Source organism: Babylonia areolata, chromosome 13 (genome assembly GCF_041734735.1).
Source record: "Babylonia areolata isolate BAREFJ2019XMU chromosome 13, ASM4173473v1, whole genome shotgun sequence".
NCBI lineage: Eukaryota > Metazoa > Mollusca > Gastropoda > Neogastropoda > Buccinidae > Babylonia > Babylonia areolata.
The window spans coordinates 7,833,661-7,858,569 of NC_134888.1; the positions used below are offsets into that span (position 1 = coordinate 7,833,661).

At 42.3% G+C, this 24,909-nt stretch overlaps 1 protein-coding gene across 3 annotated transcripts in view; it reads right to left on the reverse strand.

The window, feature by feature from the left end:
* LOC143289024 (apicoplast pyruvate carrier 1-like) overlaps window positions 1-23,656 on the reverse strand; it is a 35,510-nt gene extending 11,854 nt beyond the window's left edge. Inside the window, exons 1-7 of one of the 3 annotated variants that reach the window (XM_076597801.1) lie at window positions 23,500-23,655; window positions 16,386-16,575; window positions 14,164-14,290; window positions 12,729-12,868; window positions 10,341-10,461; window positions 6,832-6,864; window positions 2,877-2,897 (exon numbers count right to left, since the gene is read on the reverse strand). In XM_076597801.1, the coding sequence (XP_076453916.1) occupies window positions 2,877-2,897; window positions 6,832-6,864; window positions 10,341-10,461; window positions 12,729-12,868; window positions 14,164-14,290; window positions 16,386-16,575; window positions 23,500-23,581 (714 nt within the window). In that variant the 5' untranslated portion in view covers window positions 23,582-23,655. Of the gene's footprint in view, window positions 1-2,876; window positions 2,898-6,831; window positions 6,865-10,340; window positions 10,462-12,728; window positions 12,869-14,163; window positions 14,291-16,385; window positions 16,576-23,499 lie in introns of all 3 variants that reach the window. The other 2 variants (XM_076597802.1, XM_076597803.1) reach the window with 2 other exon arrangements.
* Between the last annotated feature and the right edge of the window lie 1,253 nt (window positions 23,657-24,909).

Sequence of the window (24,909 nt, forward strand, 5' to 3'; positions counted from 1 at the left end):
CACAATACATCAACAAAAGAAAACTTTTTTTTTTCACTGCTTTGTTTGCTTTTTCTTTTTTCTTTTTTAATCCAGCACTTGAAGTAAAAAATTAAGAAGAAAACAAAAAAACTCATACACATGCAAATGAGCAAAAAAGTATGTACTGGAAGCATGCCTATAACCTATCTGTGAAGAAGACAAACTCACATGCACATATATAATGACATAATAATAACAACAATAATAACAGCAGTAGTAATAATAATAACGTTGCGAATAATAATAATGGATACTTATAGAGCACACTATCCAGAAACCTGCTTAAGTGCTTAACAAAACACACATTTTATATATAACTCAATGTTACATGTATACACACCAAAATGTGACAAGCAAACTATACACACACACATAAGCACAATGGATATAAACAATCATATATATATATAAACAATCAAACAAATGTATGTACATACCAGTCGCCCTCCACACACTCACACATATATATGCACACACACACATATGCACACAGACAGACACAGACACAGACACACGCACACAAACATATGATCCCACATTCACTCACAAATATGCATATGTGTACAAACACACATCTATACACACACAGTCAAGCACACAGACACACAGGTGTACACTGTGTGGGTGGACCTGTCACAAGGAAAGTTGTGGAGCAAGCACATAAACCACTGATGTATAAAAAAAATAATAATAATAATTAAAAAAAAAAATTCATATCTAAGACAGAAAATATGACAGACAAGAAGAGCAATCAATGACATCAGCTGGTCCTGCCTACAACAGTCTAACAACAGCTGTTGGAGGATCACAGGCGTCTCCTTTCTCTTTTAATGCTTGTAATAAAACTGCTGATAAAGGTAAACAGAAATACAATACGGAAGTGTGCACATGCACATGTGTGTGTGGGTGTGGGTGTGGGGGTGTGTGTGCGTATGCGTGTGTGTGTGTGAGAGAGAGAGAGAGAGAGAGAAAGAGTGTAAGAGTGTGTGTGTGTGTGTGTGTGTGTGTGTGTGAGCTGGTTGACTGGTGTCATAATGTCTGCAGTCAGCGCAGAAGCTGATTTATTTTTATAATTTTGTCATTTACATTTCAATGAGTTCTGAACATGTAAAAGTGCTTTGACTTCTGTTTGAAAAAGATTGGGTTCAGCAGCAGTAGTAGTAGCAGTCAAGGAAAGATACCTGATGAAAGACACGGTGAAAGCTGAAAGGAAGAAACCTGATGAAAGACAGTGGTGAAAGCTGAAAGGAAGATACCTCATGAAAGACTGGTGAAAGCTGAAAGGAAGATACTTGATGAAAGACAGTGGTGAAAGCTGAAAGGAAGATTCCTGATGAAAGACAGTGGTGAAAGCTGAAAGGAAGATACCTGATGAAAGACAGTGGTGAAAGCTGAAAGGAAGATACCTGATGAAAGACAGTGATGAAAGCTGAAAGGAAGATTCCCGATGAAAGACAGTGGTAAAAGCTGAAAGGAAGATTCCTCATGAAAGACAGTGGTGAAAACTGAAAGGAAGATACCTGATGAAAGACAGTGGTGAAAGCTGAAAGGAAGATTCCTGAAGAAAGACAGTGGTGAAAGCTGAAAGGAAGATTCCTGATGAAAGACAGTGGTGAAAGCTGAAAGGAAGCCACCGACAGGAAAACTTAAGTCCTGACTGCCAAATACAAGACCAAGATTGGTTTTTCGAAAGTGCAGGACCCAAAATACTACATCAGAGAGTATAGTATTACCAGCAGTAGTAGTAGAGTAGAAGTTGTAGTAGTATCATTATCATCATTATCAATATTATCATTATCATTATTATTATCATTATTATCATCATCATTATCACTATAATTATCCTCATTATTATCATTGTTAATATTGTTTTCATCAAAATGAACAACAGATGTGAAGTTCATGCTGTTAATCAAGCAGAACAAAAAGTATCATTATTATTTATTATTATCATTTTTGTGATTATCATCGTTGTCATTATCATCATTAAGAAACAAATAAAATATTCAGAGGTCCATGCTGTTAACTTAAAAAAAAAAACACGAGCAAAATAACAACAAAAACAATATCAGAGTGGTTATGTTAATGTGCTTTCTGAATATCAAACAGCCAATTTTCACAGAGTGGTTATGTTAATGTGCTTTCTGAATATCAAACAGCCAATTTTCACAGAGTGGTTATGTTAATGTGCTTTCTGAATATCAAACAGCCAATTTTCACAGAATGGTTATGTTAATGTGCTTTCTGAATATCAAACAGCCATCTTTTACAGAATGGTTATGTTAATGTGCTTTCTGAATATCAAACAGCCAATTTTCACAGAATGGTTATGTTAATGTGCTTTCTGAATATCAAACAGCCAATTTTCACAGAATGGTTATGTTAATGTGCTTTCTGAATATCAAACAGCCAATTTTCACAGAATGGTTATGTTAATGTGCTTTCAGAAATGTGCTTTCTGAATATCAAACAGCCAATTTTCACAGAGTGGTTATGTTAATGTGCTTTCTGAATATCAAACAGCCATCTTTTACAGAATGGTTATGTTAATGTGCTTTCTGAATATCAAACAGCCAATTTTCACAGAACGGTTATGTTAATGTGCTTTCTGAATATCAAACAGCCATCTTTTACAGAATGGTTATGTTAATGTGCTTTCTGAATATCAAACAGCCAATTTTCACAGAATGGTTATGTTAATGTGCTTTCTGAATATCAAACAGCCATCTTTTACAGAATGGTTATGTTAGTGACTGTGTTTTCTGCGAAACACACACACACACACACACACACACACACACACACACACACAGCAAGAATGTGTCTATGACTAAACATCAGCAGAAAATACTGACCACTTCGTAAGACATGTCCAGCTGCAGACATTGTCACACACAATAAACATGCAATATGTTCACATCATATTTTGTACACCAAAGACTGCTGCAGACAGTGTCACATTCAACAAACATGCAGCAGTGTTTCATATCATTTTTGGTGTTTTGGTGTTTAATGTGTGTTCATATGTGTGTGTGTGTGTGTGTGTGTGTGTGTGTGTGTTTAATGTGTGTGCATGTGTGTGTGTGTGCATCTCTGTGTGTGTCAGTGTTAAACGCGTATGTGTGTTTGAGTGTTTAATGTGTGTGCATGTGTGTGTGTGTGTGCATCTCTGTGTGTGTCATGTGTTAAATGTGTGTGTGTGTGTGTGTGTGTCTTGGTGGGAAGATGCGTGCATGAATGAGTGTGTGTCTAAATTTCTGACCAAACAATACATAAGATACACTACATCGGGTGAAAATGAAATTTAAAACATGAAACACAGAATCAGAACCCAAGAAACCTTGTAAGTGCATGCCTGTGATGAAATTCATCACATCGAAGCAGACGTTTTTTTTCGTGTGGCATTCCACTTTAATTGAAAGAGAAAATTTTGTTATGTGCGTGGTTGCACGAGACACATGGGGTGCTCAAGTGAGCATTTATTTTTCATATATGGATGTTCAGGTGAGAGCTCAGGTAGATGCATGCTCTCTGGCACAACTTGTTTGTCACCGAACCAGTGCGGCCGTTCAACTTACAGCTGCAGAGAACTTTGGCTCTGAGACCCCGGTGCTCAGGTGAGAGTGAAAAAAAAAAAACAGCTTTAAATAATTCTGGTGTTTATTTTATTTCATTGTTACAGCGTCGATGGAGTATTTTAGATAAGTGTATTTGTATGTGCATTTGATGGTCATTTTGCTTTTTGGTCTTTTAAAAAAAACACAATGTTATTATATTATCATACTGTTTCTAAACTTGGCAGCAAGATTCCTTTTTGTCAAAGTGTTTATGATATCATTGCTACTATGACAGGGAGAAAAGAATATTGTTCTGCTTACACTTGATTTTACCTAATCTTTGTATCATTGTTAGAATGATTTCCACTGAGACTTTCTTCTTAACACTCAAAGTGGCGAAAGCCTTGAGATGGCCTTAGCGGTCGGCTAGGCTCTAAGCACCATAATTTGATTTGATTTGATTCTTCACAACGCTGGAATAATGGAATATAAATTTGTAATATGTAATTTCTAGCGTTTGCTTGGAAAACATATGACTGCATTCGAAAGACAGAAAGAGGCTAAAGGTGAACTACTAGTACGAAGACATAGCTAAGGAATCATGAATTTATAACTGGTAAATTAATGGTGATGATGATGTGTGACTGAACCTAGGGAAGTTAGTGAAATTGTACAGGGCACACACACATCCACTCACATATGTGACTGACGGGACTTGCAGACAAGACAAGACAATACGGAGACCAGCCTAAACACGTACATTATCCAAGATGAACTGAAAGTATCTTCATTTTAAAGGGCTTGTGGGTTGGTGCTGGGCCGAGACCTAGCAGCCACAACAGCAGCAGCAGCAGCAGCTAGGACTGGAATGAAACAGACTTGAAGGACTGAGTATTCCCGTTATGTGTTGTGCAGTGTGTTGTTGCCCTTCAACCATAGTTAGTATGAGTGTGTGAGTGAATGTGTGAATTTTTCAAATATAGTTTGTTTTTTTATTTGCAAAGATATCCGTCTCCTGTGTGATTTCTATTATGCACGGGAACATGGCTGACTGAGGAGTGAGATGTGAAATTTTCTGTCTATATCTGAACCAGTATGAATGGATGTCTTTACAATATCCCAAGTCCACTGTTTGTTTGTTTTTCAATTCTTAAACCATCTGAGTGCATGTCACAAGTCCATTGTTCTTGATCTAAAACAAAAAAACTATCGAACACCTTTGTGAGTGCAGACCTGTTTACCCCCATACGGATACAAGTGTGGCTTGGATGGGCAAAAAGTGTAGTTTCAGGGTAGCAGGTTTCTGAGCATTTTTTACAGCCAAATTTGACATAAATATTATATCATTTCTATTTGTATTTCTTTTTATCACAACAGATTTCTCTGTGTGAAATTCGGGCTGGTAAAGCGCATCGCTACACTACAGCGCCACCCCATTTTTTTGTGTGTGTGTATTTTTTTCTGCATGCAGTTTTATTTGTTTTTCCTATCGAAGTAGATTTTTCTACAGAATTTTGCCAGGAACAACCCTTTTGTTGCCATGGGTTCTTTTACGTGCGCTAAGTGCGTGCTGCACACGTGACCTCGGTTTATTGCCTCATCCGAATGACTAGCGTCCAGACCACCATTCAAGATCTAGTGGAGGGGGGAGAAAATATTGGCGGCTAAGCTGTGATTAGAACCAGCATGCTCAGATTCTCTCGCTTCCTAGGCGGACGCGTTACCTCTAGGCCATCACTTCATTTCAAAAGCGGAAAACACTACACCTAGGTTGTAGCATAAACAAGTCTGTGAGTGTGTGGTAAAAAATAAAGTATGATGATCCAAATTTACACTTATCAAAGCAGTTTGTTACATACACTTACTGGCAAAGAAAACCCCAACCATTCTATAGGTACAAACACTACTGTACAGGCACTAGCACAGCACGACTAACTATGGAACATTATCAGTGAATTCATTTTCTTTCTTTTCTTTCATTTTTATTTTATTTGCTGCTGTTTGACATTCAGTCCAAAGTAGTGGACAGCAGTTTGTAGATTGTAGGTGCTCATGATATTGTGAAGAGGTAGCTCAGTCACAAAGAGCCTGACAAGGAACACAATGTTCACAGGTTTGTGTCACACACACAGACTTGTATTTATTCCCCCCTCCCCTACACAAAAGTGACACAACACAGCACACCATACCACACCACACCATACCATACGACACTACAACGCAACACATTATAACACACTACAACACAGCACACCACATCACACCACACAACACCGTACCACACTGTAACACAACACATTATAACACACTACAACACAACATAAAAAAAACACACACCACACAACACCATACCACACTACAACACAACACGTTATAACACACTACAACACACCATAAAAAACACACCACACAACACCATACCACACTACAACACAACACATTATAACACACTACAACACACCACACCACACCACACCATACCACACTACAACACAACACATTATAACACACTGCATACTACTATAACACACAATGTGGAGTGATGGCCTAGAGGTAACGCGTCCGCCTAGGAAGCGAGAGAATCTTGAGCGCGCTGGTTCGAATCACACTACACCACACCACACTACAACACACCACACCACACAACACAACACATTACAACACACTACAACGCACCACACCACACCAATACCACACTACAACACAACACATTATAACACACTACAACACATCATAACACACCATACCACACAACAACACACCACATTATAACACACTACAACACACCACACCAATACCACACAACAACACACCACATTATAACACACTACAACACAACACATTATAACACACTACAACACATCATAACACACCATACCACACCATACCACACTACAACACAACACATCATAACACACTACAACACACCACACTACACATACCACACCACATTACACCATAACACAGCACACTACAACACACAACACCACACCACACCACACCACATCTCACCAAGCCATCACACCATCCCATAACACACCAAACCACACACATCACACCACACCACACCATCACACCACACCAAACCACACCAGACCATATGATAACACACCACACCACATCACATCACACCGTAACACAGCACAGCACACCACACCAAACCACAGCACAGCACAGCACAGCACAGCACAGCACAGCGCATCAGAGCCAGTCGAGGAGACAGGTGGAGAACAGTGTTCAGTGAGTCAGGTACCTGTTGCTCTGTGGGCAGCGGGGAATAGGATGCCTGAAATGCAACACACAGCCGTAGTGTTCAGTCATCACATCCATTACAACACACAGCCGTAGTGTTCAGTCATCACATCCATTACAACACACAGCCGTAGTGTTCAGTCATCACATCCGTTACAACACACAGCTGTAGTGTTCAGTCATCACGTCCATTACAACACACAGCCGTAGTGTTCAGTCATCACATCCGTTACAACACACAGCCGTAGTGTTCAGTCATCACATCCGTTACAACACACAGCTGTAGTGTTCAGTCATCACATCCGTTACAACACACAGCTGTAGTGTTCAGTCATCACATCCATTACAACACACAGCCATAGTGTTCAGTCATCACATCCATTACAACACACAGCCATAGTGTTCAGTCATCACATCCATTACAACACACAGCAATAGTGTTCAGTCATCACATCCATTACAACACACAGCCGTAGTGTTCAGTCATCACATCCGTTACAACACACAGCCGTAGTGTTCAGTCATCACATCCATTACAACACACAGCTGTAGTGTTCAGTCATCACATCCATTACAACACACAGCTGTAATGTTCAGTCATCACATCCATTACAACACACAGCTGTAGTGTTCAGTCATCACATCCATTACAACACACACCCGTAGTGTTCAGTCATCACATCCGTTACAACACACAGCAATAGTGTTCAGTCATCACATCCATTACAATACACAGCCGTAGTGTTCAGTCATCACATCCATTACAATACACAGCCGTAGTGTTCAGTCATCACATCCGTTACAACACACAGCAATAGTGTTCAGTCATCACATCCATTACAATACACAGCCGTAGTGTTCAGTCATCACATCCATTACAACACACAGCCGTAGTGTTCAGTCATCACATCCATTACAACACACAGTTGTAGTGTTCAGTCATCACATCCATTACAACACACAGCCATAGTGTTCAGTCATCACATCCATTACAACACACAGCCGTAGTGTTCAGTCATCACATCCATTACAATACACAGCCGTAGTGTTCAGTCATCACATCCATTACAACACACAGCAACAGTGTTCAGTCATCACATCCATTACAACACACAGCCGTAGTGTTCAGTCATCACATCCATTACAATACACAGCCGTAGTGTTCAGTCATCACATCCATTACAACACACAGCCGTAGTGTTCAGTCATCACATCCATTACAATACACAGGCGTAGTGTTCAGTCATCACATCCATTACAACACACAGCTGTAGTGTTCAGTCATCACATCCGTTACAACACACAGCCATAGTGTTCAGTCATCACATCCATTACAACACACAGCCATAGTGTTCAGTCATCACATCCATTACAACACACAGTTGTAGTGTTCAGTCATCACATCCATTACAACACACAGCTGTAGTGTTCAGTCATCACATCCATTACAACACACAGCTGTCGTGTTCAGTCATCACATCCATTACAACACACAGCTGTAGTGTTCAGTCATCACATCCATTACAACACACAGCCGTAGTATTCAGTCATCACATCCATTACAACACACAGCCATAGTGTTCAGTCATCACATCCATTACAACACACAGCTGTAGTGTTCAGTCATCACATCCATTACAACACACAGCCGTAGTGTTCAGTCATCACATCCGTTACAACACACAGCCGTAGTGTTCAGTCATCACGTCCATTACAACACACAGCCATAGTGTTCAGTCATCACATCCATTACAATACACAGTTGTAGTGTTCAGTCATCACATCCATTACAACACACAGCCGTAGTGTTCAGTCATCACATCCATTACAATACACAGCCATAGTGTTCAGTCATCACATCCATTACAACACACAGCAATAGTGTTCAGTCATCACATCCGTTACAACACACAGCCATAGTGTTCAGTCATCACATCCGTTACAACACACAGTTGTAGTGTTCAGTCATCACATCCATTACAACACACAGCCGTAGTGTTCAGTCATCACATCCGTTACAACACACAGCAATAGTGTTCAGTCATCACATCCATTACAACACACAGCCGTAGTGTTCAGTCATCACATCCATTACAATACACAGCAATAGTGTTCAGTCATCACATCCATTACAACACACAGCAATAGTGTTCAGTCATCACGTCCATTACAACACACAGCCATAGTGTTCAGTCATCACATCCATTACAACACACTGTAACTCTCTATTGTCTGGTCTGCCTGCTTCATCCATTCAGCCCCTTCAGCGCGTACAAAACTCTGCTGCCCGACTCGTCCTCAGAAAGAAAAGATCTGAGCACATCACTCGTCTTTTGCAACATCTCCACTGGCTCCCTATCTCACACCAAATAAAGTACAAGATCAGCACTCTATGTTATAGATGCATTCACAAAACTGCCCCTTCCTATCTCTGCGGCTGCCTTCACCTCTACACTCCATCTCGCTCACTACGATCGGCCTCGGATCCACTCTGTTTACGCATACCCAGATTCAAACACTCGACTATTGGCCGCCGTTCTTTCTCTGTTTCTGGACCTTGCGATTGGAATGAACTTCCTTTTTCGCTTCGTCAAGTCTCCACACTCAGCTCTTTCAAGTCTGGCCTTAAAACCCACCTCTTCCCAAAATAGCCTCCCTTGCCTGCCCTTCCTTGTCTTTAGTTTCTACAGTTTTAGAGTTATGCATGCGTGTGAATGACTGGTGCAAAAGCGTTTTGATTTGTCTCTGCACAAGATCCAGCGCTTTATAAATACCATTATTATTATTATTATTATTTACAGTTGTAGTGTTCAGTCATCACATCCATTACAACACTTACCCATAGTGTTCAGTCATCACATCCATCACAACAATAAACCCCCACAACAGACGCATACCCCCCAAACCACCACACCCACATGCCTACACCACCACCACCACCACATGCCCACACCACCACCACACCCACACGCCTACACCACCACCACCACCATATGCCCACACCACCACACCCACACCACCACCACCACATGCCTACACCACCACCACCACATACACACACCACCACCACCACACCCACACATGCCCATACCCCCCACACACCACCCCATACCCCAACGTCCCCAAACCATACCACACCTCCACATGCATCCCCCACACAAAGTAACCAATCAGAGAGAAGACAAAGTGCCGAGCACAACGACTGCCCTGATGACTGGGAGGGGGGGGGGGGGGGGTTGACAGCAGCACACAAAGTAACCCTCCCCACACAAAGTAACCCTCCCCACACAAAGTTAACCCCCCAAAAGAATAACAAGTGCCGAAAGAAAGCAGTGAGTGGCCTGGTGACTGGGGGGATTGACAGCAGTACACAAAGTAACCCTCCCCACACAAAGCAACCCCCCACACAAAGTAATCCCCTCCCCACACAAAGTAACCTCCCCTCCCCACACAAAGTACCCCCCCTCCCCCCTCCCCTAAAAGAAGAAAAAGCCCCCAACAGTGCCTGACCTGGTGACTGGGGGGGTTGGAGAGCAGCACACATCCCAACAGCTGCATGACGGCGTACGTCCCTCCCAGGACCAGGAAGGTGTACGGCACTCTCTGCAGAATGTCCTCCTGTGAGAAATACCTGTCCACACACACACTGTGAAATACCTGTCACACACACACACTGTAAAATGCCTGTCAAACATACACTGTGAAATACCTGTCACACACACTCTGTGAAAAATACGTGCCACACACACTGTGTGAAATACCTGTCACACACACTGTGAGAAATACCTGTCCACACACACGGTGTGAAATACCTGTCACACACACACTGTGAAATACCTGTCACACATGCTGTGAAATACCTGTCACACACACACTGTGAAATACCTGTCTCACACACACTGTGAGAAATACCTGTCACACACACTGTGTGATATACCTGTCACACACACACACACTGTGTGAAATACCTGTCAAACACACTGTGTGAAATACTGTCACACACACTGTGAAATACCTGTCACGCACAATGTGTGAAACACCTGTCACACACACTGTGTGAAATACCTGTCACACACGCTGTGAAATACCTGTCACACACACACACACTGTGAAATACCTGTCACACACACTGTGAAATACCTGTCACATACACTGTGAGAAATACCTGTCACACACACACTGTGAAATACTTGTCACATACACACTGTGAGAAATACCTGTCACACACACAGTGTGAAATACCTGTCACACACACACTGAGAAATACCTGTCACACACACTGTGTGAAATACCTGTCTCACACACTGTGTGAAATACCTGTCTCACACACACTGTAAAATACCTGTCACACACGCTGTGAAATACCTGTCACATACACTATCACACACTGTGTGAAATACATGTCACACACACACACTGTGAGAAATACCTGTCTCACACACAGTGTGAAAAATATGTGCCACACACACTGTGTGAAATACCTGTCACACACACAGTGTGAAAAATATGTGCCACACACACTGTGTGAAATACCTGTCACACACACACTGTGAAATACCTGTCACACACACACTGTGAAATACTTGTCACATACACTGTGTGAAATACCTGTCACACACACTGTGTGAAATACCTGTCTCACACACACTCTGAGAAATACCTGTCTCACACACTGTGCGAAATACATGTCACACACACTGTGTGAAATACCTGTCACACACACACTGAGAAATACCTGTCAATCCACACAGTGTGAAATACCTGTCACAAACACACAGTGAGAAATACCTGTCACACACACACTGTGTGAAATACCTGTCACACACACTGTGTGAAAAACCTGTCACACACACTGTGAAATACCTGTCACACACACTTGAGAAATACCTGTCACACACACACACTGTGTGAAATACCTGTCTCACACACTTGAGAAATACCTGTCACACACACACTGTGTGAAATACCTGTCTCACACACACTGAGAAATACCTGTCTCACACACAGTGAGAAATACCTGTCACACACACACTGTGAGAAATTCCTGTCACACACACAGTGTGAAAAATATGTGCCACACACACTGTGTGAAATACATGTCACACACACTGTGTGAAATACCTGTCACACACAGTGTGAAATACATGTCACACACACTGTGTGAAATACCTGTCAACACACACTGTGTGAAATACCTGTCACACACACACTGTGTGAAATACCTGTCAACACACACTGTGTGAAATACATGTCACACACACTGTGTGAAATACTTGTCACATACACACTATGTGAAATACATGTCACACACACACACTGTGTGAAATATCTGTCAGTTTCAGTTTCACTTTCTCAAGGAGGCGTCACTGCGTTCGGACAAATCCATACACGCTACACCACATCTGTTGAGCAGATGCCTGACCAGCAGCATAACCCAACGCGCTTAGTCAGGCCTTGAGTGCATGCTTACATATTTGTGTACCTATGAAAGTGGATTTCATTTTACGTAATTTCGCCAGAGGACAACACTCTCGTTGCCATGGGTTCTTTTTCAGTGCGCCAAGTGCGTGCTGCACACGGGACCTCGGTTTATCGTCTCATCCGAAAGACTAGACGCTCAGTTTGATTTTCCAGTCAAACTTAGGAGAAAGGGCGAGAGCGGGATTCGAACCCACACCCTCACGGACTCTCTGTATTGGCAGCTGAACGTCTTAACCATTCTGCCACCTTCCTCCACGCTGTCACACACACACACCACCACCACCAACACAACAATAACACCAACAACAACACCAACAGCAACAACACCACCACCAACAACACCACCAACAATAACAACACCACCACCAACAACACCACCAACAATAACAACACCACCACCAGTAACACCAAACTAACATTTCTCCATGGACGTTGGTGTCTGGTGGCTTGTTTTCAGGGTTGATGAATGCTGTCTGCACCAAGTTGAAGATGAACGCCCCTCCCCCAAACCCTGCCACCACACAGCCGTTCACCAGTCCTTTTCTGTTGGGTAGCCACTGTGACACACACCATGACACAGACACCATGACACACACCATGACCACTGTGACACACACCATGACACACCAAGACAGCCATTCACCAGTCCTTTTCTGTGGGGTAGCCACTGTGACACATACCATGACACTGTGACACACACCATGAACTAACAAGACACACACCATGACACACCAAGACACACACCATGACACACCAAGACAGCCATTCACCAGTCCTTTTCTGTGGGGTAGCAACTGTGACACACACCATGACACACTGTGACACACACCATGAACCAACAAGACACACACCATGACACACCAAGACACACACCATGACACACCAAGACAGCCATTCACCAGTCCTTTTCTGTGGGGTAGCCACTGTGACACACCATGACACACTGTGACACACCATGACACACCAAGACAGCCATTCACCAGTCCTTTTCTGTGGGGTAGCAACTGTGACACACACCATGACACACTGTGACACACACCATGACACACCAAGACAGCCATTCACCAGTCCTTTTCTGTGGGGCAGCAGCTGTGACACATACCATGACACATTGTGACACTATGTCACACTGTGACACACACCATGACACACCATGACACACCAAGACAGACATTCACCAGTCCTTTTCTGTGGGGCAGCAGCTGTGACACATACCATGACACACTGTGACACACACCATGACACACCATGACACACCAAGACAGCCATTCACCAGTCCTTTTCTGTGGGGCAGCAGCTGTGACACACACCGTGACACACTGTGACACACACCATGATACGTAGCCATGAAACAATGTGACACACACCGTGACACACACCACGACCACTGTGACACAACCGTTCACCAGTCCCTTCCTGTGGGGTAACCACTGTGTGCATGACACACCCCGTGACACACGTGACACAACTCATGACCGACCTCATGACACACCCCATGACACGGGGGACTGTGAGTGCACAGTCCCTGAGGATGCTGACAGTGAAGATGGCCCCACAATACCACAGCTACAACTGCTGCTGCTTCTCCTGCTGTTGTTGCTGATACAGCTGTGACTATTGCCTGCAGCTACCCTCACCACTGTAACTGGTTATTTAAATAGTCAGCACATTAATGGTGATTATCTTTACAACAACAATGGTGATGACTGATGTCAATGATAATGATGATGCTGTGCACACACACACACACACACACATACACACACACACACACACACATACACACACACACACACACACACACACACACACACACACACACACACACACACACACACACACACACACTTACCCTCATTCCCACAGCCAAAGGGACAGCGTAAGCCACACCAATCCCAAAGCCAAACATCAGGCCATAGGTGATCATGGTGGCCGCAAAGGAATGTTTGATGGTGAAATAGGTCAGCAAAATACCCAGACTGCACATCAATTGATTAGTCAATCATCAGCAAAATACCCAGACTGTACATCAATCCATTAGTCAATCATCAGCAAAATACCCAGACTGCACATCAATCCATTAGTCAATCATCAGCAAAATACCCAGGCTGCACATCAATTGATTAGTCAATCATCAGCAAAATACCCGGACTGTACATCAATCCATTAGTCAATCATCAGCAAAATACCCAGACTGCACATCAATTGATTAGTCAATCATCAGCAAAATAGCCGGACTGTACATCAATCCATTAGTCAATCATCAGCAAAATACCCAGACTGCACATCAATGGATTAGTCAATCATCAGCAAAATAGCCGGACTGTACATCAATCCATTAGTCAATCATCAGCAAAATACCCAGACTGCACATCAATGGATTAGTCAATCATCAGCAAAATACCCGGACTGTACATCAATCCATTAGTCAATCATTAGCAAAATACCCAGACTGCACATCAATCCATTAGTCAATCATCAGCAAAATACCCAGACTGCACATCAATCCATTAGTCAATCATCAGCAAAATACCCAGACTGCACATCAATTGATTAGTCAATCATCAGCAAAATACCCAGACTGCACATCAATCCATTAGTCAATCATTAGCAAAATACCCAGACTGCACATCAATCCATTAGTCAATCATTAGCAAAATACCCAGACTGCACATCAATCCATTAGTCAATCATCAGCAAAATACCCAGACTGTACATCAATCCATTAGTCAATCATTAGCAAAATACCCAGACTGCACATCAATCCATTAGTCAATCATCAGCAAAATACCCAGACTGTACATCAATTGATTAGTCAATCATCAGCAAAATACCCAGACTGCACATTAATCCATTAGTCAATCATCAGCAAAATACCCAGACTGTGCATCGGTCCATTAGTCAATCATCAGCAAAATACCCAGACTGCGCATCAGTCCATTAGTCAATCATCAGCAAAATACCCAGACTGTACATCAATTGATTAGTCAATCACACTGTCACACACACACACACACACACACCTCTGGAACCATCCCCCTATCAGCACAGTAAGCCGAGTGCCTAGCCGTTTCTCCAAGGACCTCCCAGTGATACACTGTGACACACACCACGACCCACTGTGACAAACACACACCATGACACATCATGATGCACACCATGACACACTGTGACACACACCATAATACACACCATGACACACACACCTCTGGAACCCCACCCCCACCCCCTCCCCCTCCCCAGGCCCCCTGAGCAGCACAGTAAGGCAAGTGCCCAGCCATGTCTCCAGGGACCTCCCGGTGACACACTGTGACACACACCATGACACACTGTGACACACACCATGGCCCATTGTGACACACACCATGACACACACACCTCTGGAACCACCCCCTGAGCAGCACAGTAAGGCAAGTGCCCAGCCATGTCTCCAGGGACCTCCCGGTGACACACTGTGACACACACCATGACACACTGTGACACACACCATGGCCCATTGTGACACACACCATGACACACACACCTCTGGAACCACCCCCTGAGCAGCACAGTAAGGCAAGTGCCCAGCCATGTCTCCAGGGACCTCCCGGTGACACACTGTGACACACACCATGACCCACTGTGACACACACCATGACACACTGACACACACCATGACCCACTGTGACACACACCATGACACACTGACACACACCATGACCCACTGTGACACACACCATGACCCACTGTGACACACACCATGACACACTGACACACACCATGACCCACTGACACACACCATGACACACTGACACACACCATGACCCACACACCTCTGGAACCACCACCCCAGCAGCACAGTTAGGCGAGTGCCCAGCCATGTCTCCAGGGACCTCCCGGTGACACACTGTGACACACACCATGACCCACTGTGACACACACCATGACCCACACCATGACACACACACACACCTCTGGAACCACCACCCCAGCAGCACAGTTAGGCGAGTGCCCAGCCATGTCTCCAAGGATCCCCCGGTGACACACTGTGACACACACCATGACACACACCATGACACAAACCATGACACACACCTCTGGAACCACCCTCCCAGCAGCACTGTGAGGCGAGTGCCCAGTCGTTTTTCCAGGGACCCCCCGATGTACATGGTCAGCCCCTGCCCCATGCCAGATAGAGCGCTGATCCACACACTTTCTGCATACGTTAGGTCCTTGGGGGAGCTGTTCTGTCTGATGTAGGAAGTCAGGTAGGGCGACAGGTTGCCTGGAAACACACATCGTCATGGCAATGGTGGTGATGATGGTGATGATGATAATGATGGTGGTGGTGATGATGGTGATGGTGGTGATGATGATGGCGGTTATGATGATGGTGGTGGTGATGGTGATGATGACGGTGGTGATGATGATGGCGGTGATGATGGTGGTGGTGATGATGGTGATGATGAAGAAGGTGATGATGATGGTGACAACTGCTGTTGTCATCATACATCTGCCTTGATAATGACTGCACACAAAGAAACAATGCTTTTGACTAGTTTCTTTGATGATATTTGCTGTTTCTCCATCAGAAGAACCCAGTATGTATGCATGTATGTATGTATGTATGTATGTATCTATATGCCTGACAATGGAAGCCTTGCAATAGCTAAGCTGGGCAGATCACTCACATAAAATACACAGTTGTGATAGGTCTCCCTTGCTTCCTGTTTGGACCCAAAATTTATAAGTACAAAGCTAATTAATTTGTGAGGTATTCCATTGGTTGGTATCATTCTTTTTTCGTGATATATTCTGTTGTCTTGATTTCTCTATATTCTTTACATCATCTCTCATGGGCAGCTTTGGGAAGTTGTTGGATTGCAACTTTCCCCCACCATGATTGGAAACACCACTGAACTATGACATGTGTCTATGGGTCACCTGACAGGGGGACAACTGCTTTCCAGTGCTGTGATGTTTGGTGAGTCCATGCAGGATGTCAGTGGGTTCATCCAGGCCAAGAAGTGGCTCTGTCACTTGCTGATATTGGTGTACTGGCCTGTACTGATTTTATCTTATTTCTTGCCTCTTTTTAGATATCAAAAGCGGTGTCAGTTGTGCTAGCATGTATACACATACATGCATATGCAGTCTTTTAGAGATTTTGATAATGATTTTCATATTTCCCTTCTTTGTAAGGTTAGTTTGATATAATGAACGCGTTGCTACCTGCCCTTGTTTTCCTCACTACAAAGTTGCACACTCATAATATATATAAACAATTTGACATTATCAAAAAAAGTTTTACAATGATATTTCAAAGAAGTAAGAGAAGGCAGCTTCATGTAATTGGCAGCCTATAAACTGATCTACAGCTGATGTGAAAAAAATGCACATAAGGCTGGACTTCTTGATTTATTCTACATCTATGTATGTACTTCATGCTCCCAATTAACCCCTGCTTTTCAGTATTCTTGTCAGTGACTGACTCACATAAGGGGAAATTTGGCCTTTTTACTCATGGTATTGTACTATGTTTTTCCTACAAGCTAAAAACACCACTAAGAGTAAGACTAAAAAGTGCACAAACATTGTTAAGTGTACTTCAATTTCATGCAACTCTGGTTTCACTGCACCAACTCTGGTTTCACTGCACCAACCCTGGTTTCACTGCACCATGGTTTCACTGCACCAACTCTGGTTTCACTGCACCAACTGGTTTCACTGCACCAACCCTGGTTTCACTGCACCAACTGGTTTCACTGCACCAAACCTGGTTTCACTGCACCAACCCTGGTTTCACTGCACCAACCCTGGTTTCACTGCACCAAACCTGGTCTCCACCAAAGTTCAGCAGTCAAGGGTTTACTTCACCTTCTTCAACAACACGTGCTGCATCTTTAAAATCATTGAGATATTGTGTACATCTTGTTACCTTATGCTGGCCACAGTCAGCTTGATGTGATCCATAACCCTAACCTGGTCATTCAGCAAAGTTGATGTTGTCTCTGTGTGTGAGAAATCACAGGAACCATAACCAACCATAACCCTAACCTGGTTATACAGTAAACTTGATGTGGTCTGTGTGTGAGAGAGAGATCACAGGAACCATAACCCTAACCTGGTCATACAGCAAGGTTGATGTGGTCTGTGTGTGAGAGAGATCACAGGAACCATAACCCTAACCTGGTTAAACAGTAAACTTGATGTGGTCTGTATGTGAGAGAGATCACAGGAACCATAACCCTAATCTGGTTATACAGTAAACTTGATGTGGTCTGTATGTGAGAGAGATCACAGGAACCATAACCCTAACCTGGTTATACAGTAAACTTGATGTGGTCTGTGTGTGAGAGAGATCACAGGAACCATAACCCTAACCTGGTTATACAGTAAACTTGATGTGGTCTGTGTGTGAGAGAGAGATCACAGGAACCATAACCCTAATCTGGTTATACAGTAAACTTGATGTGGTCTGTGTGTGTGAGAGAGATCACAGGAACCATAACCCTAATCTGGTTATACAGTAAACTTGATGTGGTCTGTATGTGAGAGAGATCACAGGAACCATAACCCTAATCTGGTTATACAGTAAACTTGATGTGGTCTGTGTGTGTGAGAGAGATCACAGGAACCATAACCCTAATCTGGTTATACAGTAAACTTGATGTGGTCTGTGTGTGTGAGAGAGATCACAGGAACCATAACCCTAATCTGGTTATACAGTAAACTTGATGTGGTCTGTGTGTGTGAGAGAGATCACAGGGACCATAACCCTAACCTGGTCATACAGCAAGGTTGATGTGGTCTGTGTGTGAGAGAGATCACAGGAACCATAACCCTAACCTGGTTATACAGTAAACTTGATGTGGTCTGTGTCAGTGTGTGAGAGAGAGATGATCACAGGAACCATAACCCTAACCTGGTTAAACAGTAAGGAACCAGCAGAAGACTGACAGGGGGAAGAAGTTCACAGTCAGTTGATCTGAACATGGTGTTCATATTGCTGCACCTGATCTGAACATGGTGTTCACACTGCTGTAGCTGATCTGAATATCATAGTGGTGTTCATATTCCCATAGTTGATCTGAACATGGTGTTCACATTCCTGTACCTGATGTGAACATCATAGTGGTGTTCACATTCCCATAGTTGATCTGAACACAGTGTTCATGTTCCTGTTTCATTACTGCACCTAGTGTAGTAGACAACTGAACATTCTTTGAGATTCATAATTCTGAACATAAATGGGTACCTGCATCCAGTATGTGTGTGTGTGTTTGTGTGCGTTGAGTTCTTTTCTGTTCTTTTCTCTCTCTCTCTCCCTCCCTCTCTCTCTGGCAAAAAATGTCATAAAGCATATATAATAAATGAAGCCATCATAAATTAACTTTTTAACCAACTCAAGGGGAAAATACTAATGAGTCAGTTATACTGAATTCACTGTCGTTGACACAAGTTTAGTTTACAATTAAATTTCTCTGCTAATGGTCTGTGTAGCGCATCAAAGAAGATTTTACAGGACACCTTCAATGAGATACACACACACACACACACACACACACACACACACACACACACACACACACACACACACACACACAGCATAAGACAGCTGGCTCTCTCTCTCTCTCTCTCTCTCTCTCTCTCTCTGATCTGTTTCATCCTAACCCGTCAGGATTTAGGAAACACCACTCATGTCACACTTCACTGACCAATTCAGCTAATAAATGGCTTACTAACATAAACAATAATAATAATAATAATAGACCACACTCTTCTTCTGAAAAAGCTTAAACTATATGGCCTATCAAGTGATACTTTATAACTTATCTCTTCATTCTTGGATAAAAGAGAGGAGTTGGTGCTGGTCAATGGGCATAAATCTTCTCTTATGCCAGTGAGGTATGTTGTACCTCGGGGTTCTGTCCCTGGACTGATACTATTTTCCATTTATGTTAATGATTTGCCTATGTGTTAAACAGTACACTGTGAAATGTTCGCAGACGACACAACCCTGCATACCAGTAATTCAAAAAGGGATGAAATATGTGCATCATTACAAACAAATATTAATCAGTTAGTTGAATGGTCAGAGTTAAACCATATGAGCCTTAACCCACATAAAACAAAATATATGTCGATAATCACCAGACAAAAACATCAGAACTGTACATCAACAAAAACTACTTTCCAAATGCACTTATAAAAGCAAAAGTCAATCATGTTTACAAATCAGGAGACACTTCCGATCCTTCAAACTATCGGCCAATTTCCATTATTTCTGTTCTTTCGAAACCACTAGAAAAGCAATAAATAAACTTATTTCTCATCACATTCATGTCAATGAGCTTTTCCATCCAGCTCAGTCTGGTTTCAGAGAAAAACACTCGTGCCACACAGCATTAGTCAGTCTTATAGATGACTGGCTTGCAAATATCAATGACAACAGATACTGCGGTGTTCTCTTTGTTGATTTCAAAAAAGCATTTCATGTGATAGACCATAACCTCTTACTTAGAAAACTTGAACTATATGGACTGGCAACCAGTAGTCTTAGTTTACTCCAATCATATCTCACAAACAGGCAACAATGCGTGACAATGGGTTCATCAGTCTCCGCGCTAGCAGCACTTGACTGTGATGTTCCTCAAGGGTCTATTTTAGGCCCTTTACTATTCTCAATATACATAAATGACCTGCCTCTCCATATAAAATCCATGTGCGGACTCTTTGCGGATGATACAACAATCCACACATCCCATACTGATATCAACGCTCTTGCAAAAGACTTACAAGAAAATACTAATGTACTCGTCCAATGGACTGAACTTAACCACATGTCTCTTCATCCACTAAAAACAAAATGCATGTTGATCACCACAAAATGCATGTTGATCACCACCAGACAAAAGAGACAAAACACTATCGATAAATTTCCTCCTATCCAACTTATTGAACAGGTTAGTGATCATTTGGTTCTGGGAGTCATATTAGACAACAATCTCACTTGGATTCCTCACATAACTTCCCTTTGCAAAAAGACAGCCCAGAAGAACCATCAACTGTCCAAAATAAAGCACTTCCTTGACTTCCACTCACAGAAATTATTTTTTCAAGCACATATCCAATCTACAATAGATTTACACATCAACACTATGGGACTCCACCAGTGCAAATACCATGAAGCCATTACTAAATCTTCATAAACGGGGGCGCAAGCTGGTACTCCTAAAAAAAACTTCCCTATTGGACTCAGACTATAAACAAGCAAATATTCTCCCTCTAGTCCGTAGATTAGAGTTCAACAAAGGAACAACAATGCACAAGATTATGACAGGAAATGCACCACCAACACTGATAAACAAATTCTCTGTAAATTCATCAAGGAATCCCCCAAAAGTCGATATCCCAATCCCAAGAATTGATTTGTTCAAATCTAGTTTGGTTTACTCAGGCGCCACTCTATGGAACTCACTCCTAGCAATAGTTAAACAACACCACTGCCCTACTACCTTCAAAAAGCATCACCTTTCCCACCTTATAACAGTGTAATGTCCACTTTGTTCATACCAGTTGACTCTTGGTGTGTACGGTTGCCCAGGTCCCCCCACTCCCCCACCTCATCATATTATATTGTACACCTGTTTGTGAATTGAAGTATTATTTCATAATATTTCATTTCTTTGTAATGCATGTTACTTCTATTTGCTTCTTCGGTTCTTTCATTTCTTTCCATTAAATGTAGTTATATTCATGCAGCAGTTGCCAGTTCCTCCATTGTCAATTCAATGTATTGATGTGTTGATTAGATGATACAATGCATGTTATTTTGTCTTCCCTTACTGACCTGCTGTTCTCTGTCACATGTTCTATGTAATATGAGGTTATCTATTCGTTAGTTGATATTTGTTTTATTCTCTCTCTCTCTCTCTCTCTCTGGAGTCTCCCTCTGTCTGTCTGTCTCTCTCTCTCTCGTTCACCTGTGACATTTTTTATTCTCATATTATTTCATATGTTGAATTATGCTTCCTTTGGCAATGAGCACCCCCTCCCCCCCACACCCCCACCCCCGCCCCCACCCCCCTGTTATTGCTATGTGTATTTTTATTAGACTGTTTTATATTCACATCAGTATAGTATTTTTTTAACATACACAATGTATGCTATGTGTGTGTAAGTGTGCGTATGTGAGAGAGAGAGAGAGAGAGAGAGAGAGAGAGAGTGTGTGTGTGTGTGTGTGTGTATGTGTGTGTTCTGGTTTTTGGGGGGTTTGGGTGTTTTTTTATGTCGATTATTAATACCATGCTTGTGCCTGTGTGTGTGTGTGTGTGTGTGTGTGTGTGTGTGTTATATTTGCCGTGCTTATGCCTCTATGTAGTATAGTATTCGCATTCTATGACTTTAAGTAGCATTGTGTAGTGCATGCAATGACATATATAGGAAATTTTCTTCCTGAAATTACGTTTGGTGGGCCACAGGTAAGTATGTGTAATTAAAAATGTAGTTTTGTGTAGTGTAGACCCCGTTTCTGGGCGGGGACTGGATGAAAAAAAGTGCGCCAGTGCTTATCTGTTATCCTCAATAATAAAGAATTTGTCTTGTCTTGTCTTGTCTGGTCTTCTCTCTCTCTCTCTCTCTCTCTCTCTCTCTCTCTCACGCGCGCGAGCGCGCGCGCACACACACACACACACACACACTGACACACACACACACACACACGCACACTCACACACACACAGATAGGGATATTATCCGACAATTTCATTTGTGTGCAGGCAGCTACATGTACATTTGCGTACCTCACAGATCATACATTCACAGCGTTACAACCGCCACCACCACCAAATCAAATGACAGTAAAGTGTAACAGATGCACGCAAAACTAGATTCAAGTTGCTTGGCCTTTGCCCCTCTTAACTCCACTTAATTTTTTTGTTTGTTGTTGTTTTTTTGTGTGTGCAGTCTTCAGCTAAAATTCTGTTGGTTGTGACTTTTATTACTGCCTTTCAAAACTTGTTTACCATTTCTGTTCCTTCAACTTCAAGACAAGACTTTGGTCAAAGTTATGTAGGGAACTTTCATTTTAACGAAGAGTCCGTCCATGTTTTAATTGACACATCTGCAGTCTATTCGACATGTTTCTTGAAAGTCCCTTATTTGTTTTGCTAATACTTTTAAACTTGAGTCACGATCATCAACTCACCGAAGGTGTAGAACGTTCCGAGCGTTAAATGTATCAACACTCCCCCGATGATGACACGAATCGGCCCCCATATGTTTGCCATCTCTGCCCAATTTCTCTCGTCTGCTCGGGGACTCGGCGACTTTTTGCTTCCGCGCGCGACGCACTGTCAGCCTGCCCTGAGTGACAGTCCAGGCCGACTGATAGGCCAACTGCTCTAATGTCCCTGACTCTCTCCATTGAGTAGGTTGTACACATTCTCTTTTCTCTCTCTCTCTCTCTCTCTCACTCTCTCTCATTTTTCAAAGGAATTTATGCAATGGCTACGTGATAGCAGAATTGTGCTTCTCATAAGAACAGCACTAGATTCCACAGTGCATTCCGAATCGACGGGAATTTTAAGACGCGGTCAAGTTAAGCCATAAGCTTACATTTGAGCCACGAAATTGAATCTGTGTCGGAAAATAATTTCCACTGTGTTGCTTAGCCTTTGATGATTCGTTCAACGATTTGAGATGAACTTCTTCCACTGGCCTCGGGTGAAGAAAAACTCAACCGGGACATATGATCTAGCTATTGGGGAATCTTCCCACGTTGCCTTGAGCAGACGCATCACCGATTGATTTACAATTCGGTTTTTTAATATAAGCTTAATGGGTTGAAAATGAAATCATCGAAATTTTGATATTTATAGTCTGATTTTGATATACATTAAATGGTGAACTTGCTGGTCGTATGTTTAAATGATGATAACAAGTTTGTTATTGTTTCTATTTTTGTTTTGTTTTTTTATCATAAACCTTTATAATTTACCATGAGTGGTAGTCTGAAAGATTATTGGTGTATCAATGATTCATAATATTTATAATCTAAGAATGGGCTAACACATTTGTATCTATTATTATTCAGTTATATTCATTATTATTTATTTACTTATTGTTCTTTTTCTTTTTTTTATTTATCTCTATCTGTTCATTCAGTCTACCATTTATTTTCTTTTATTTCTCTTTCCACGTGTTCCCCTTAACTCTTCCCAGGTTGGCTGAAAGAGAAAAAACAAAAACGAAAAAAAAACAAACAAAAAAACCAAGCACTATATGCTTTCCTTTGTGTGTGTGTGTGTGTCTGTGTGTGTGTGCACGCGCGCAAGTGTGTGTGTATAGTTTGTTTCTTTATGTTTATCAGTTCCCAATTGTATACTTTTAATTTTGTCTTGATTATGTTAGGAGGGGACTGGATCTTTATCTAAATATAGCACACACGTACATGCTTATCATCCTTGTCAGTGTTTGTCAGTGTGTACACTCACCATGTCACACCACACTGTAAGAAAGGGCCTTGTCAGTGGACGTATTGTTTGTCAGTGTGTATACTCGATCAGCATGTCATGTTTGTTAGTGTGTGCACTCAGCATGTCACATCACTCGGAAA